Below are 16513 nucleotides of genomic sequence, written 5' to 3'. Positions count from 1 at the left end.
TGATGAGAGAAGACGATCTAATTAAGATAAACATATCATATACAACCATCTTATTAATTTTTATTATTTCAAATATTTATTTATAGTTATATTAAGAAAATATTAAGCACAGAATTTGGTAAACAACAAGTAAATTTTGTAGTAAGATTGAACGTCACTTTTTGTGACCAGAAAAGAAAATACATGAATATTTGCTCCAGTTGTTCATTACGAATGGAAATGTGAACTAGGAAGAAGATTTTTAATTTAGTTGCATTTGGTACCGTACGTAGTAGGAAAGCATTATGAAGAGCCGACATGTGAAAAGCATGGAGGGGTCGACGCCCCATCAGCTTGTCAACGATAGTTTAATTGAGTGCAGGCCCGCAGGATGAACCAACCAATCACATGACATTCCCAAGGTCTCTTTTATGTGTCGTGAAGATGTGTATGGGAACTCTTCGGAGAGATTATTTATCTCACATGCATTCGGCTTTACTTGCTTCTTCGCCTGCGCTTCATACTATCCATATGGTTTACGTAAACATTCTGCCACCCAAATTGTTAGCAATAGAACCGCAGCTTATATGCTCTTCTACATGTGTGGATACGTTGTATTGAGAATCATGACAGTATTTCTTTACTAGTGGCATAATCACATTCATATATATAATAAATAACATTTCTTCTGTAAAATTCAGCAAACGAACTTCGATATTTTGCGTATATATATAAAGCCAAAAGAACTTAAATAAGGGCATTGTGTACTACTTGCGCTATATTTATTTCCAGCTCAGTGTTTTAAATGGGGAGGCTGTACTCAATTCTTATTCAAATCTATTCATATGCTCCTTGCTTTGTGAAAATTTGAAATTTGTAATGTACAGAGTAAGCTTTTAAACTAGGGGCAACCTTATAACTTCTAAGGTAATGGAGAGAAAACGCTGACATTTCGTACGAACCAAATAACAACAAGGGGGAAATATTTGACATATTCTGCAATATCAACAGATATCTAAACAACAGACAGTACTGTCAACTCAACATATAGTAATTATTTTTCAAATGGTATTACGTTAGATGATTACAAATTTTAAATCTACATCGGAAACTTACACCACATTTATTATTCAGTGTTGCAAACTCAGGACATGACACTATTACATACATCCAAAGATCGGAAGTATGTACCACACTAACAGCATTACTGAGACGGATAGGGCAATTCACATCCAAAGTAGCTTAACGTTGAATACCATGATCACGATATGACGTCTTTTCAATAAATGGGAACGAAGTTACAAAGGGTTGCAATTTAGATTTTCTTTCGAAAGGTTTTATTTCGAAGAAAGTACTTTAGACAACTATTATACCTAAGTATTTTTATGGTTTGCAATGGACAAACAAGTAATTTTGCTGTTTACGAGCTCCATCGTGGCTAAGCGGTTAGCGTACGCGCCTTTGGCGTGGGAGACCCCGGTTCGATTCCCGGCGCGAGCTCACGTGTTTCGAATTTCACGTTAATTAGTAGGCCCTGTCTCATATAGCCTCGCTGCAGAAAGGGACGTTAAACTCAAAATCAACTCAACTCAGCTCATTTTTTTTTCGTTTGTAACACTTTAATATCTCAAATCGTTCTCTAGATATGATAAACATTAGTAAAGTGGCAGCACTGCTTAAAATGGCGTATTAGTGGAAAATATTTAAAGTAATTTTTGTTTTCTTTAGCTTTTATAATATTACAGTAATAATTTCTGATAGTTGTAATTACAACTAGTTCTCGTAATTACATAATTTCAAGTAGTGTTAAACTTCAGCAGTGCTTACCTATTTCCAGAACGATTTGAGATATAGAAGTGAGGCACACTGCAAAATGATTTGTTTGTCTATTGCAAACCATACAAATACTTAGATATGATACCTTTCTAAATATTATTTGAAATAAAGACTTTTAACTTTTCAATCCCTTGTAACTTCGTTCCCATTTATTAGAAGCATGTCACATCATGATCATGGTATTCAACACTGCGCATTGTCCCATCCGTCTCAGTTGTGCTGTTAGTGTGATAGAGGCTTCCAAAATTTGGATGTGTGAGATGCTGTACTTTGCAGCACTGAATAATAAATGTGGTGTTGTAAGTTTCAGTTTAACATGTAGATTTTAAATATGTAATAATCTGACGTAGTGCCACTTGAGAAAAATATCATAAGACTGTCTCAAGTTTTTTAAAAAAACGCCTGAATACTTTTAAGTTTTAATTTTCTATATAGAAGTGAGTTAATCTTCCAGGATAACTGGAACACCTGGAGGAATTTCATATATTCAAATAAATTCAAATATATATTCAAATATATTCAAATAAATTTTAATCAAGAAAAAATACAGTGAAGGTGAAACAGCTTTATCACTCCTAGAAGTGGGGATGGGAAAGGGTGACACGTAAAACTAATTGAAAACGACCAATATTAGTGTACAATCCATAGTTTTCATAGGTCGCTAAGATGAATAGTGACACTTCCGATACCACTAACGTTCAAATTCAGCCTCTATCGGCATGGGGGTGAAAAGGGGTGAAAAATGAAATATCTAAAATGATGGAGATTAGTGTGGAGTCCATAGTTTTTGAGGTTAAGAAAACGGCTAAATCGTTTGAAGTGCTTTTTGAAACTTAGTACTCATCCCAAACTTTTTAATATCATTTCACTGTGATTAAAGAACGTGTTCTAGAGGATAGGATGTTTCAAAATTTATGCCAAAAGGAGAATATCTTATGGATTTTTATCATTACACTTTTACTGAAATACGTATCCTAAGAGGGAAGGGGATTCAAATATTTTCGCCGTATGAAGAACGGGCATTTCATCAGGAAGAAATTAACCATGAATGATCTCACATAAGATCTGACATACTTACCACTATGAAGGAAGTAGTAGGTCTCGAAGAGAAATAAGCAACGAAAGGATGGTTCGCCAAGAAAATTCTGAAATTAATGGACGAAAGAAGAAAGTGAAAAACATCAGCAACAATGGGACTAAGAAGTAGTATGAAAGAATAAGAAATCAGCTTAATCGAAAAGGCAATTTGCCAAGAAGAAATAAATAAGACACTGGTGTGAAGAAATAGAACTGGGTATGAACACGCGGAAAGGAGAAGTAGCTTATGTCATGATTAAGAGGCACCTCAAACTTTGAAGACCAAAGAGCAATATACTAAAAGAAACAAGATTTGAGACCCCAATCCAGAAAAATGGAATATTTTGAAAACCTTTATGGAAAGGACAAGCATCGTAGGTATTGAAAAATACCTACGGAAATAGATCCATGAAGAGGCTGTTTACCCTATTCCGCGTTCGACAGAACATTACAAAACCTAAAATATAAAATAGCCTAAAGTACAGATGGGATACCAATAGAAGTCGTGCAAAGTAAGTTAAAGTCAAAGTGTGTAAATTAATAGAATTTTGTTAAAGAAAGAGAAAAGAAAAGAAAAGAAAAAATGTTCGGATCAAATAAGTGGGTAAATTTGCATTATAAGAAATGGAGAAATTACACTACTTTCTATGGAGGAAATGGCACAAGGAAAATCACCTAAATGAAGCTCGTGACTGAAATATATCGATCAAATAATACAAGATTTATGAACAACAAAAATGAAAAGTTTGGCCATAGGGAAGTATGGAAAGCTGCTTCAAACCAACAGAAATTTCTAACTCCAAAAGAAACATTTCGAGGTGCATTTCACATCTCTTCATATACTATTTTTTAAAAAATTGTGAACTTATTTTATAAAATTAATTACCTTCGAAATATAAAGTGATATCCAGTCATTTGTCAGAATTATCCAGTCATTTTTGTCTTTAGCAGATATAACCCGCCTTATTGTTTTCATATAATGGTTCTGAGCTTTCTTAAAAATGTTAATTCTTTAGTGCGTACGTCACCTCTTTATTGTTTTCAAAAATTATCTTTCTTTGGATTCCTCCAATGCAATCTTACGAGATTTCGCTCTCATAATATCTTTGATCCAAATGAAAGTAATTCTAATACAGTGTATGTAAAGAACCCATTTTTAATTAAGCACTTTCATTTTCACTTTCAAGTATTATATACCTTTATCTCTAGTGAAATTTTCTAAATAGCCATGTCCAGGAAGACGTTTATGTGATTCGTCAAGAAAGGGCAATTACTACTACTTCAAAAGGGCAGTTTTTACTACTTCAAAATAAACCATATTTACTTACAATTTTAACTTGAATGCTTACGTTAAATTACGTGGCTTTCTCATTACTTATATCTGGAACATTTTGTCGGCCTAGCATAATATTTAATAAAGTCTTACCGATTGAAATTCAAGTTTTAATATTGCGACAACAAGAGTCCAAGTTATAATTTTGCTCAACAACATTCAAGAAGGACATAATTTTGGTAGGGAAAGTGTACCCACATTAATCTAGTTTCAAGGATGCAATTGACTCGTCTTGTTTCGAGAAGCAAAATTTACAGTACATCTGTAATGCATACCCTTCCCCTATAGGTATCTAATTTGCTCCTTTCTGAAATGATGGTCAAAAAGGAACGAGTCTATAAAAAGATGCCTGTAACCAAAAGATGAATAGTTAAGATTTTTTTCTGGTTTCCTCTATAGTTGCGGGATCTAAATTTTTTATACACTTATTTATCTTCTTTGGAGTTCTGTACATTGTTTTTAACTTGTTTCCTTATTCCTTTCGTTTAATGGTTTGAAACTTAATTTCTCTTCAAAATTTGGTACGCTTGTGAAAAGAACTCAATGAAGATAAAAACTGGTAGCACTATAACAGCTATTCGCTGGTTTCTTTTACAGTCCAGTGTTTTCTCCTCTCACTTTGCTACCTAAGTTCATTCTTTCGAAATTAGTACCATTTCACCAATTTGTTCTCGCCGCATATTTCACGTAATACCGCAAGGTATACACTTTTTGCTTTTTACATGTATGAAAATACAAGGTAAGTTCCCTAATAATTAAGAGAGTTGCGAAATAATTGGCGGTCACGAATTATTAAGTAAAAGAAAATGAAATAGATACTAAATTCTTTGTTGAAAACTTTACTGTTTAATGATATTTTTCATCTGTACATATTCAACTGCCATACTTCAGTATAAATATTATTTTTAAAATGTGGCTTTAGAATATTAACCCATTATAGTGAAATAATATGGTAGCTGAGCTGAATGATTAATTTTTATCTGTAGATTGTATCTTCCCAAGTTAGTGGTTAAAGATTTTTCTTAAAATACTAAGGATGATACGAATTCGGGATGAGAAATACACATTAAATTTCAAACTTATGAGTGATTGAAGTGAAATATTTATTTATAATCAAAGTAGCTATAACAGCATGTTGAAGGCAAACATGTTATTTTAATTTTCTGTATAGTTGTTAAATTCGTCACACATGCTTTCTATTGCCATGTACTGCTTCATATGGAAATTACTAGTAAGTATAAGTCAGCTATTGTAGTGGATTTATGTATCCTATACAGACTGTTTGACGATGCATTTATTCTCAAACACTATGTGCGTGTCTCATATATATTGCCATGTTATAGCCTCACATCGAATTGACTTTCGATATTGACAATTGCAACTAATATTGCATAAAATGTTGCAATAAAAAACAAGAAAAGAATACAATGCATAATGAGAATGAAAATAGTGAAAAAATGTTGAATTAAGAAATGATTGTCTAAATTAGATCCGCCATGTACATTAAGTTAGATTTATTACTAACATGGTATTACGTTGACAATTCTCTCTCTCTTGCTTTCTTTACCTCTCTCTCTCTGTTTTTTTAATGTAAGACACAATGTGACACATTGTATCTCAATGATGTGCCCAACATAACAGCTAAGTTACACAGATTTTAAAATTACCAGCAATGCATAAACAAATGAGCAAAACAGCAAGCACAGGTACTTGTAGCCTGCAGCAGCGGAAGAGAAATTAAAAGGGATTGAAAGAACGAAAAAATTGAAATGCGACACTTACCTGAGGACACATCTTGCACTGATATTTCCTTCCGGTACCGTTGGCCGAAGGTTGCTGAGATAAAGTCGGCGGAACGCCAGATGACATCTTAGTAGCGTTTATGGGCTGCGGAACGACAAGCATGCTGGCTGAGGACGTCGCGGTTGTCACCGACGGTGGTGACGAGGAACTACTGCTATTGGACCGCGGAGCGCTACCGTAGAGGGAGGGTGGCATACCCTGATGCCCTGTTTCCATCCGACCCTCCTCCATGCTGCCCCCTGCAACAAAAAGAAAGTCTAATTAGATTCGCATAACTAATTTCTTTTTGTAATTTACCCTAGAACATGTGATTATGATGAAAATATATTACTTTTATTCTTCCTAAAAATTGTAGCCAATTTAAAAGTTTGAACTCAAATTCCTTGGTAAGGAACGCATGAAAATATATTACTTTTATTCTCGATGACTGTGCAAGTGAAAAAATCATCATAATGTAAAAAAGAAACATAATTAGTGAGTTTGTTGGACTACCACTGATTCCTTCACTGAAAAGGCGAGTTTGAGTATCTTACATAGTATATCCAAAGATCTAGCTGGCACATTGTTCAACTGGCCAAAACCATAAAATAAGATTATTGAAACAATATATATATATATACAGATACAGGTAGTGGGCACTGAAACTGAAACACCTGGTAAAAGACCGTAATTGATATTTAAAAAGGTGTTGGGTCGCCAGTACAGCAGCAACGCGAGTTGAGAAGAATTGATAGAGGTCCTGCACCGTTTGCTGAGGAATTTTCAGCGATTCCTCTTGAAGCGCAGTGACAAGTTCAGCACGTGGGCGTGGTGAAAAGAAACGTTTCCTCACTCAATATTCTAAACAAACCCCATACAGGCTCAATAACGTTGAACGGCGATGTGGCCGTGGAAGATTTCGAACCTCACTGTCATACTCATCGAACCACTCTGTGACAAGTTTAGCAGTGTGAATGGAGCAGTTATCATTCTGGAACACTGCGCCAGCGTTCGGGAAGATTGTTCGAACCACAGAGTGTAAATGGTCCTCCAGAATGTTCTTATAGTCCTTGGCAGTGACACAATCATCTAGAACAATTCGGAGGCCCAAAGTCTGCCACGATATTGCACCCTCAAACCATCACGGATCCGACTCCAGGTTTGAGCGTGGGTACCAAGCAGTCTAGGTTATATGCATCAGAGGGGCAACAGATGGGATCTGCTAAACTTGTCCTTACGATTTGCTCTCTTTTGAAGCCAGATATGTCCCCAATTATACCACTTTACACATACGATTTGACGTTCACTGACGAATCTCTTCTACTGGAGTGACTACCAAGGACTCGCATACGTGGCTCATTGCCCAAAGGTACGATATAAACTACCAAATACCTCTAGTGAGGCCTGCGAACATTCTATGCTATTTGCGCAAGTGTTTCAGTCTCAATTACCACTACCTCTATATATAAAAATGGATTTATGTGTGTGAGTGTGTGTTCCACCACAACTCGAATGCCTGGAGCAATTTTAACTAAGCTTGATACACATATTACTTGCACTTGCACTTTGGAAAAGAGTACTGTTGGGGTGAGACTCCCTAGCACACCTAAGGGGAGAGTAAGTGGAGACATAAAAATGATCGGCAATGAGCGATAGTAGTGTCAAATCCATAGTGTTCCGTGTTCATGAACTGATTACTGGTAGTATGTTAGCCTTAAGTCCAAGTTCAGTCTCCAGTGATGACATGACCGCTCATGTACCCCTACGGGAAGGGGGAGTGAGATACATATAAGAGTGATCAAAAACGGTCGATATTAGTGCCGAATCTGGAGTTTTTCGGAGTCGCTGAAATGAATAGGGACACTTCCGATGCCTCTTAAATCCAAATTCAGCCCCCATTAGTACTACTGAGGAAAGGAATAATGATATAAAAAACAATTGAAAGTGATCGTCGAATCAAAAAAAAAAAAAAAAAAAAGTGAGCTTATATTCGAATAAATATGGTATTTACTATTGACGTGTCTCTATATTTACCTAAAACTTCATCTAGTTCTTTACCTTAGAAGAAATGTCAACGTGAAATTATATATTTATAGATAGTGAAATCCCACGAAAGTATCACACCACTTCTTGTGAACACGATATTCATATCTATAAAATATCTCAAACTACAATTATAAAGGTTTGTTATTAGCGGAAGTCTTCCTAGTTCGTTTATATAGCTGAAGGGGAGTTGAAAATTAAAATACTGAACTCCAGTATAATAGAATTTAAAATTTTATTTCTATTTCTTCTCCCACAGTATTTAAAAAATAAAGATAACCTTTATATTTTCCTTAAAATAACACACGGATACACACATATAGATGTATGTTTTACTTATATCACACACACGCACACACATACAAGTTCATCATAAATGTCGATATGCTTTATAGATACATCTTATAATTGTCTCCTATGCTGAAAAAAGTACATCTAAATCTTCACAAGATTAATAAACGTTACCGTATTCTAACTAGCATATACTTTACAAAATTCATAGAAAAATTTCAATATTGAATTTAACCAGTAAAGATGTAAAAATACCCTTGGAGGAAATTAACTACGGATTTCATAGTGCTTGGAGAGATATCAATCAGTAGTTTGTTTTTGTGCAACGAGATGAAATCTGGCGATAGTTTATAAATGAGTTAAGAACAAAAGAAACTGATTTTTATAAGTGCTCTCATATACTTGTAGACGAATCATCATAATCATACTTGTATAACATGTGGTCTCTGGTTTCGATCAGCGACGGTGCCACAAATTTTTGGTGTGATATTGCGAGATCAACTTGAACATACAGATTCTGAATGAATGGTAGTCTAGAAAGCAAGAAAGTAACAACGATAATCAAGAACTAGAGAAGGATCCAAAAATGTTGATTAATTAGCAATGGAAAAATTAAATGAAATGTTCAATCCAAACGAGAGTGTACCAGTGAAGTCACTTCCAAGTGAGTGCTCTGTATCAGCACAGTTTTTTGCCCTTCTTCTCTGTAAGCCACACGAAAAGGAGAAGAAACAGGCACGAAGCCTGGATTAAGGTAAAGTAGTGGTGAAATATAAACTAGAATATCGATAGCGTAGGTGATGGTTTCATAGGCATATCACTCGTGGATTTATAACTATGAGTGCAATGCAAACTATATATACTATACAGTAAAGCCCCGATTATCTGCCAAGTGGCGCGAAAATTTTTTTAACCCTGCTGCAGTCGCGCTCAATTACTTTTCATAAGTAGTCGCTGCGGGCTGACACTCCATATGCAAATAAGTACTGTATGTTCTGAAACAACAAAAAATATATTGCATTGTAAAAATCAATATTTCCAACAATACTGCATGTTTCGAAGTGCAACTCTACTCCGATAAGCAGAAGCTGATTGTTGTAAGGTATGAAAAACGGAAATTGGTAAGAGTTATTTGCGTGGTAGTAAATTAGAGTCACTGTTCACTGCAGAGTGAGTCTTTTAAAGTCTTTTTTCGGGTTGTCCGCGATTTTCACTATCCGTGGTGCCCTTGACACCCAATTCCGCGGATAATCGCGGCTTTACTATATAATGAAGTCCCAAAGAAACTTGCAATCTCATTCAATTCCATTCTCTTACATTATCCCCTCCTCTTCTTTGCTATAGTGTATTTACCTGTTGTTTATCTGACAGTAAAAGCGCACTCCTACCCTATATACCAGTCAGTTGGATATAACTGGTGTACAGAGTTGTAAATCATATCCCTGACGGCAATGAAATACTGGTTACTGGAATGATTTATCAAACTCCTAGTATATTTACTCTATCCGTGTATCCGTCAATCTGCCCAGGAAACAAAACAGCTCGAGAACTACTCGATAAATCACGATGAACTTTGGCCAGCATATAGAAGGTCAAAGTTAGGGATCGAGTTCATCGATGGAGATAATATTCAAGCCGGAAGTGGTAGAAATCAATCATTTCCGGTCTTAAAGTTGATCCCTATAGAATAATAAAAAAAAAAACAGTAACATATAGCGACGTGGTCTTTCATGGGCAAGTGGCGAATACATGTGCTTTCTGTGCACGTAGCCCTGGTTTAATTCCTGTTGACAGTACTTGCCTCAGACACAAACCCAAGTAATGGCACGGATCTCATTTTGTGAATCAAAATGACTTTAAAGTAAATCGTGCCTCATTTACTTTAAAGAGGAAGAGGAAGAGGTTAAATTCCAAATATGCAATAAATCAAGAGAGAAAATACGCGCATAAGGTATTGCTAACTACGAATTCTATAGTCACAATCTGGAATCAATTTTTCGAACTTACACTTTACAGTAGGATACTCTACTGCGATCCAAAGTACTTTCCGGCCTGTATCGTGCATTATTAGTTACCGAACTTCAAGACGATTGCCTAGCGCATCATTCCCAATTTTAATGGAGTACACATAACATTTGCACTTTCCTTTACTTACTCACAAGAGGAAGGAAGAAAGTTCAACAGTTGTTTCTTTATATCTGAAATTCAAGGAAATAGAGCTAGAGTTTTCAAAAAGGGAATAAATACAAACTATTAAAAATAACCTTAGTTGAGATTCTTCAATTGCTCACCGACGAAGTTACTACTAACTCCAAAACAGAATATCTCCCTAAAATGAATAATATCTATATCGCAACAACCAAAATTTTTTAACAAAAGTTTCATATTCTTTTACCTTGAATTTTATCTTTATCTATTAATTTCATCATCACAAAAACCGACATATCTACTAGCTACACCACCAACAATAACGGCAAGATCCTACAAAATGAAGAACAGGAAAGAAAATAACCAGTGGTCGAAGTGAGGCGGTATGCGGTGGTATGCCATACTGTCTCTGGTTTTTCAGTGCTGAAGGCATATCGTCTCTGTTTTTTCAGTGATCAAGACATACCGTCAATGGAGAGTAGATGCCAAATACCTTTATTAAATCCATTTTATACACAGTAATTGACGAATAGCTTTGCACGTAAACAATTTTTATTTCTTAAGTAGAAATAATTTCTAAGTTGACAACACCGACATTTTTGTTATCTTTTTCCTACCTTTTGTTTTTAAATGAGATGTCTTCAAAGAAGTTAATCTAGTTTATATTTTGTTGTGCCATATCGAATTGTTTGTATGTGTGTGTGTGTCGTCTTGTCTTAATTCATATAAATGTCGTGTTTCAAGCATGGGCGAATTTAGGGGTTGTCTGCTGTTGGGACAGATCTTTCGGGGATTTGGAATACCCCTCAGTCGAGTGGGGGTCCGGGAGTTTTCCCGCAGGAAATTTTTAATAATAAAAACTCGACTTTTGAGCATTTTCGTATATAATTCTCTATAATACAACATAAGAGGATATTTTCTATTTTTCTTCAGAAAGTTGTTGGCGAGAAATCAGTCTTTCTATATCCCCTCCCCTGTAACTAAAGATAAACTCCCCAGTGGTTTTCAGTCACCGAAAATAAAAATGCAATATTTCAGGCAACATATCCTCACTGTATTCCAACATTAGGTAGCCGGTATGTGGATTCAATATCGTAATAAAACATACCGCCTCTGCTTTTTTTCCACTTTGAACACTGGAAATAACTAAAGAAACTTACCAACCAAGGAAAAAGAAAGTAAGATACTTCATCACCACCAGTAAAGAAACAAACCACCAGAAACGACAAATAGTTCATCTTTAAGATTTCACGGAGACAGATCTTCCAGTCTGTCGACGTGTGAACTTCCGTTCAGCCAACTGCTCATTACTATTGTTTCATATAATACCATAGAAATACATTGGACAAAATAACTGAACTGATAGACGTCCCTCTCTCTCTTCGAGAAGGGTAAACATTATGAGAAGCAAGCGAGCGAGGGCAGAATTAGTGAAGTTACAAAGCAGAAGGGAGCAACACTGTACCAAACAAAGAAAACCCAATACAATCGATATTTGATAACAGCAAAGCCTATAAATTTATTCTTATATGCAAAAGTCTCTGATTCAGTTATCAATGTTCTACAACCGACAAAGTATGACTAGAAAACAAGAACGGGATAGCTAGGTATCTGTTGGCTTTTGTTATATCTCAGATGAATGATAATCTAATTCTAAGACAGTCAGGACCGTAGTCAATGAAAGTTATAAAGAGAGTAGAGCGTTAACATTTAATTTTCTCTGTCCCAATATAGAAATTATCTTGAAATAAGGAGAAAAATAAACTTTAAAATATAATGTACCTAAGTATGTACAGTGTTTTAAGATTAGCAGAAAGAATTCATTGTTTTTACTTGAATGTTAGTAATCTAAAAGAATCTTGAGAACGAAAGCAACACATATAAAAAAGGCACTATTGAAAGATGAAAAACTTATCCGACTGACAAAAAATTAATAATATGATGCCATATATGATAAGAGAAAGGAATTAAAATAAAAACGAAAGGCAGAATTTAAAAAAAAGAAAAGAAAAACTCTGATGTAAAAGTAAGACCTGTCCAACTTGTGTAACCCCTTCACACCTTATGAGATCATGCATAAAAAGTTGTTCCTTATTCTTACTGATTTATATGCTATTCAATATATTGAAGATTCAGTTACTCATAAATAAGTGTGTGAAAATAATAATAATAATAATAATAATAATAATAATAATAATAATAATAATAATAATAATAATAATAATAATAATAATAATAATAATAATCGAAACATCTTTTAATATTACACAATTTCTTCTCGTTGTGGATAAAAATAATTTCCTAATAAAATTATGTTAGGCAAAGGTAAATTTGCATTTTACGTTGCCAACTTAGGTTTATTACCGTCTTTATATATAGATGTAAACATGATATACTCCCGAATCTTCCGTATAAAATTAGCAACATTATAACCGACATCGTTATTCAGCAGACACGTGCCATTATTTTGTAAAAATGAAATGAAATCTTTGAGTTTTACGTCCCACGATTATGCCGGCTAGGCTAAAGGAGACGGTGATGATGAGAAATGAACGAAATGGTGGAATAAAGAAAGTGGGAGAACCCAGAGGAAACCCACGCACACGGTGTTTGTCCACCACAAAGTTCACTTGGCGCAAACTGGTATCGAACCAGGTACCCCATACACCAGAGGTGAGCGATCTACCACTGAGCCCCCGCCATTCTTTTGTGTATGTGTGTTTTAGGAAAAACAAGATAAATTGATCGTACAATGTGTACACAATGCGGAGACAGCTTTTTATTATAAAAATTATGTAATAGGTACGGTAAGTTGTTCAGAAATATCTCACAAGTATAGCGGGGAAACATCCGCCTGTAAAACCGATTGAAGTAGAAACACGTTTAACAGATCAACAAGTACATTAACTTATTCAAGTGAATCGACGCATATTGAAAGATAACTACTATTGAATTTTCACCTATTTAAACCACTTAAAAATGCACTAATAAGTTTAGGAGACATAAGTTTAGGGGTAGTACAGATTCTCACAGTTTAGAACGAAATGCAAAAATCGATGAATAATTGACTACGTTCTCTCGTTTTTTTTTAATTTTTTTTTTTTTTTTTTTTTTTTTAAAGATGGTGTTGGAAAGCTTCTCAGCAGCTAGCAAAAGTATGTCGAAAAGGTGATTAGATTTTTCACTGAAAATTGATGCAGCTCGATGCTTCTAAACTGAACTGCATTTAAGCTTAATTCGGTTTATTCATTGATTTACCTTTGTACGAATCGTAGACTTCTTTTATTATGAAATCCAATCTTGGGGCGATGGCAAAAGTGTTTAATAGCTGGAGACTACATTAACTAACCAAATATTGTGGTTTTCATTTCTTCAACCTTTGAAAGTGATACATTTGAATTTTACCTACCCGATATGAGCTACATATTCAATAAATTGTAGATGTAATTTTTTACGACAAAAATTAGCTTATATTAGTGTTTAAACGATGTCTTGTTCTTTATATACCTCATAACTGGTGAACTCTGGATTAGTAATGCTTACGCTTGATGATTTACTTGTGATATTCAACTGAATTCCAATACTGATCATTTCAATAGCTTTCATTAAAAAAAAATGTAGTACTTAGCAATGATTATGCTTACATTACTTAAGACACAGATACTGGAAGATAGAACGATAACATGGAACTGAATCCTACTGTTAGATAGAACGATAACATGGAACTGAATCCTACTGTTCGTTAAGCATGTGCTTAATAGCAAGGCAAACATGAACCATTTTTAAAGGAAACAATATCAATAACCCACTGTAAGTATTATATTAATTTAAAGGTTCAACAACTTTGATCAAGGGGGTGAAAATTTGCTAAAGAACACCAGTAAATTGTGTAGATGTATACATAAAAGTACAAACAACTAAACAAGACAAATTTCAAGTTCGGTTTAATTCTAAAACATGATAATAAAGTCATAGCATTTGATGCACTTGAAAGTGCACACAATGAAAATGTTTATTTATTCATGTTTTTCAAGTTTACGTAATAAATTGAGTCTGTGAATTTTCTTTTTACTTCGCACTCAATGGATTACACGGCTTATACCAAATTACAAAGCAGTAGTAAATTTTGAAGGTTAATTATGAAGATTAACAATAAGAATTGAATAAACTTGTAAAATAATATTTTCATTTTGATACTTTGGACATTAAAAAAAAATCTTTTGAATTGCTCATACTTGTATGAAACGAAATTCACATGATACTGTTTGCTTTACAAGGGGGCACGGTGGCTCAGTGGTAGAGCGTTCACCTCCGGTGCTTGGGGTCCCTGGTTCGATCCCAACTCGCGCCGTGTGGACTTTGTGGTGGAAAAACACCGTGCTCGTGGGTTTCCTCGAGGTTCTCCCGTTTCCTCCCACTTTCTTCATTCCATCATTTTATTCATTTCTCATAATCATCGTCTCCTTTAGCCTAACCGACATAACCGTGGGACGTTAAACTTAAAGATTTCATTTCATTTCTTTGCTTTACAAGGAGGCGCGGTGGCTCAGTGGAAGAGCGTTCACCTCTGGTGCTTGGGGTCCCTGGTTCGATCCCAGCTCGCGCCGTGTGGACTTTGTGGTGGACAAACACCCTGTTCGTGGGTTTCCTCGGGGTTCTCCCGTTTCCTCCCACTTTCTTCATTCCATCATTTTATTCATTTCTCATAATCACCGTCTCCTTTAGCCTAACCGGCATAACCGTGGGACGTAAAACTCAAAGATTTCATTTCAGGTAACCAGGATAAGGCAAGAATATTGTACAATTTATTTTATGTTGCGACATGATTAATCTGAGTGCTTTATCTGAGCACATTTAATGGTAGGCTCTATATTTTAATGATTGTATGCAGAACAGCGAGTCATCGGTAATACAATGTCTTCTGCATAGGTAAATGCATATCTCCTGAAAACTATTCTCAATAATAACTTCGGTAAGTATCTTATTATTACTGATCTAATTATATCCGATCGATTTTCAAAGTATACTTACTCTGTACAAAACCGAATGTCATGAAAGGCAATAACAAGGATTCCCATTTCATGTTCCATGTCATGATAAAGCTGGAGGGATGATCTGGTGGTATGACTGGACACTTTGTTCCGTGTAGATGAGCACCTTGTTGTAGGCTCCATATAAATGAGTGATGTCTTTCCAATAGATTGGTGACATGATGGATTATTGAAAGCAGACAGCATTCATCTTCACATTTTTGACCACGTTACGTCCCTCCAACTTCCCTCCGTAACTATATCCGACGACAATCATGATTCCCTAGGGGTGGTTAAGCTAGCTATGTTCCTGGCCAGCATCACGGTGATATTTATAATTAAAGAAGTTCAAATTTTGGTATATCATACATAATTATTTTTAATGCGATTACGTTTCAAACGCTCTGACTGCGTTCATAATCAATGAGTTCAACCGATTTGTGAGTTGTATAATTATTGTCAGTGCTGTAGTCCTAAAATTTTCAGAGACTATACGCTGTTTTGTGAATACGTATGATTGTCATAAAACACATAGAAACCATTTCTTTTATGAACAATGTAAAATGCATATATTAATTCAATTAAAATATAAAAGATACATATAAAAGGTACAGTCTAAAAGCATTTCATGCTATTTTCTTGATGACACTTCTTACTTAAATAATCACTGCCCAAGACTCCCACCAACCATTCACGACACAATTCCTACTGGGTGCGCGTGCTCTTCACTCCTCCGTCCCAGGCCATAGCAAGGTTGGCTTTTTTTTTTTAAAAAAAAAAAAAAAAAGTCCATATCCGAGGTTTATCTTTTTCCTGTGCTCGATGGTAAGTTTTAAATGCCGGGTGATCGGCCCGGTACAACCCTCAACTTGGAGAACCAGTGGCTGGCTGCAGTTCCGAAGAACTGGGCGATGGGGGCGTCACAATCTGACGCCAGGTTATCATTGGGGTCATGACCCAATTAAATAAATATAAACGAAACAAAAGTATAAAG

At 35.2% G+C, this 16513-nt stretch overlaps 1 protein-coding gene across 6 annotated transcripts in view; it reads right to left on the bottom strand.

Annotated features, from left to right (window-relative positions):
• LOC145671208 (zinc finger protein rotund-like) overlaps positions 1 to 16513 on the bottom strand; it is a 679398-nt gene that overhangs the window by 122784 nt on the left and 540101 nt on the right. For all 6 annotated transcript variants that reach the window (XM_081740069.1, XM_081740070.1, XM_081740073.1 and 3 more), the window contains one exon: positions 6008 to 6267. In XM_081740069.1, coding sequence (XP_081596195.1) covers positions 6008 to 6267 — 260 coding nt within the window. The remainder of the gene's footprint in view (positions 1 to 6007; positions 6268 to 16513) is intronic.

The sequence above is a fragment of the Thermobia domestica genome, chromosome 15 (genome assembly GCF_964235325.1).
Source record: "Thermobia domestica chromosome 15, izTheDome1.hap1.1, whole genome shotgun sequence".
Classification (NCBI taxonomy): Eukaryota; Metazoa; Arthropoda; class Insecta; order Zygentoma; family Lepismatidae; genus Thermobia; species Thermobia domestica.
Note: the sequence above shows the minus strand (reverse complement) of the source record. Positions and strands in the feature narration are given on the sequence as shown.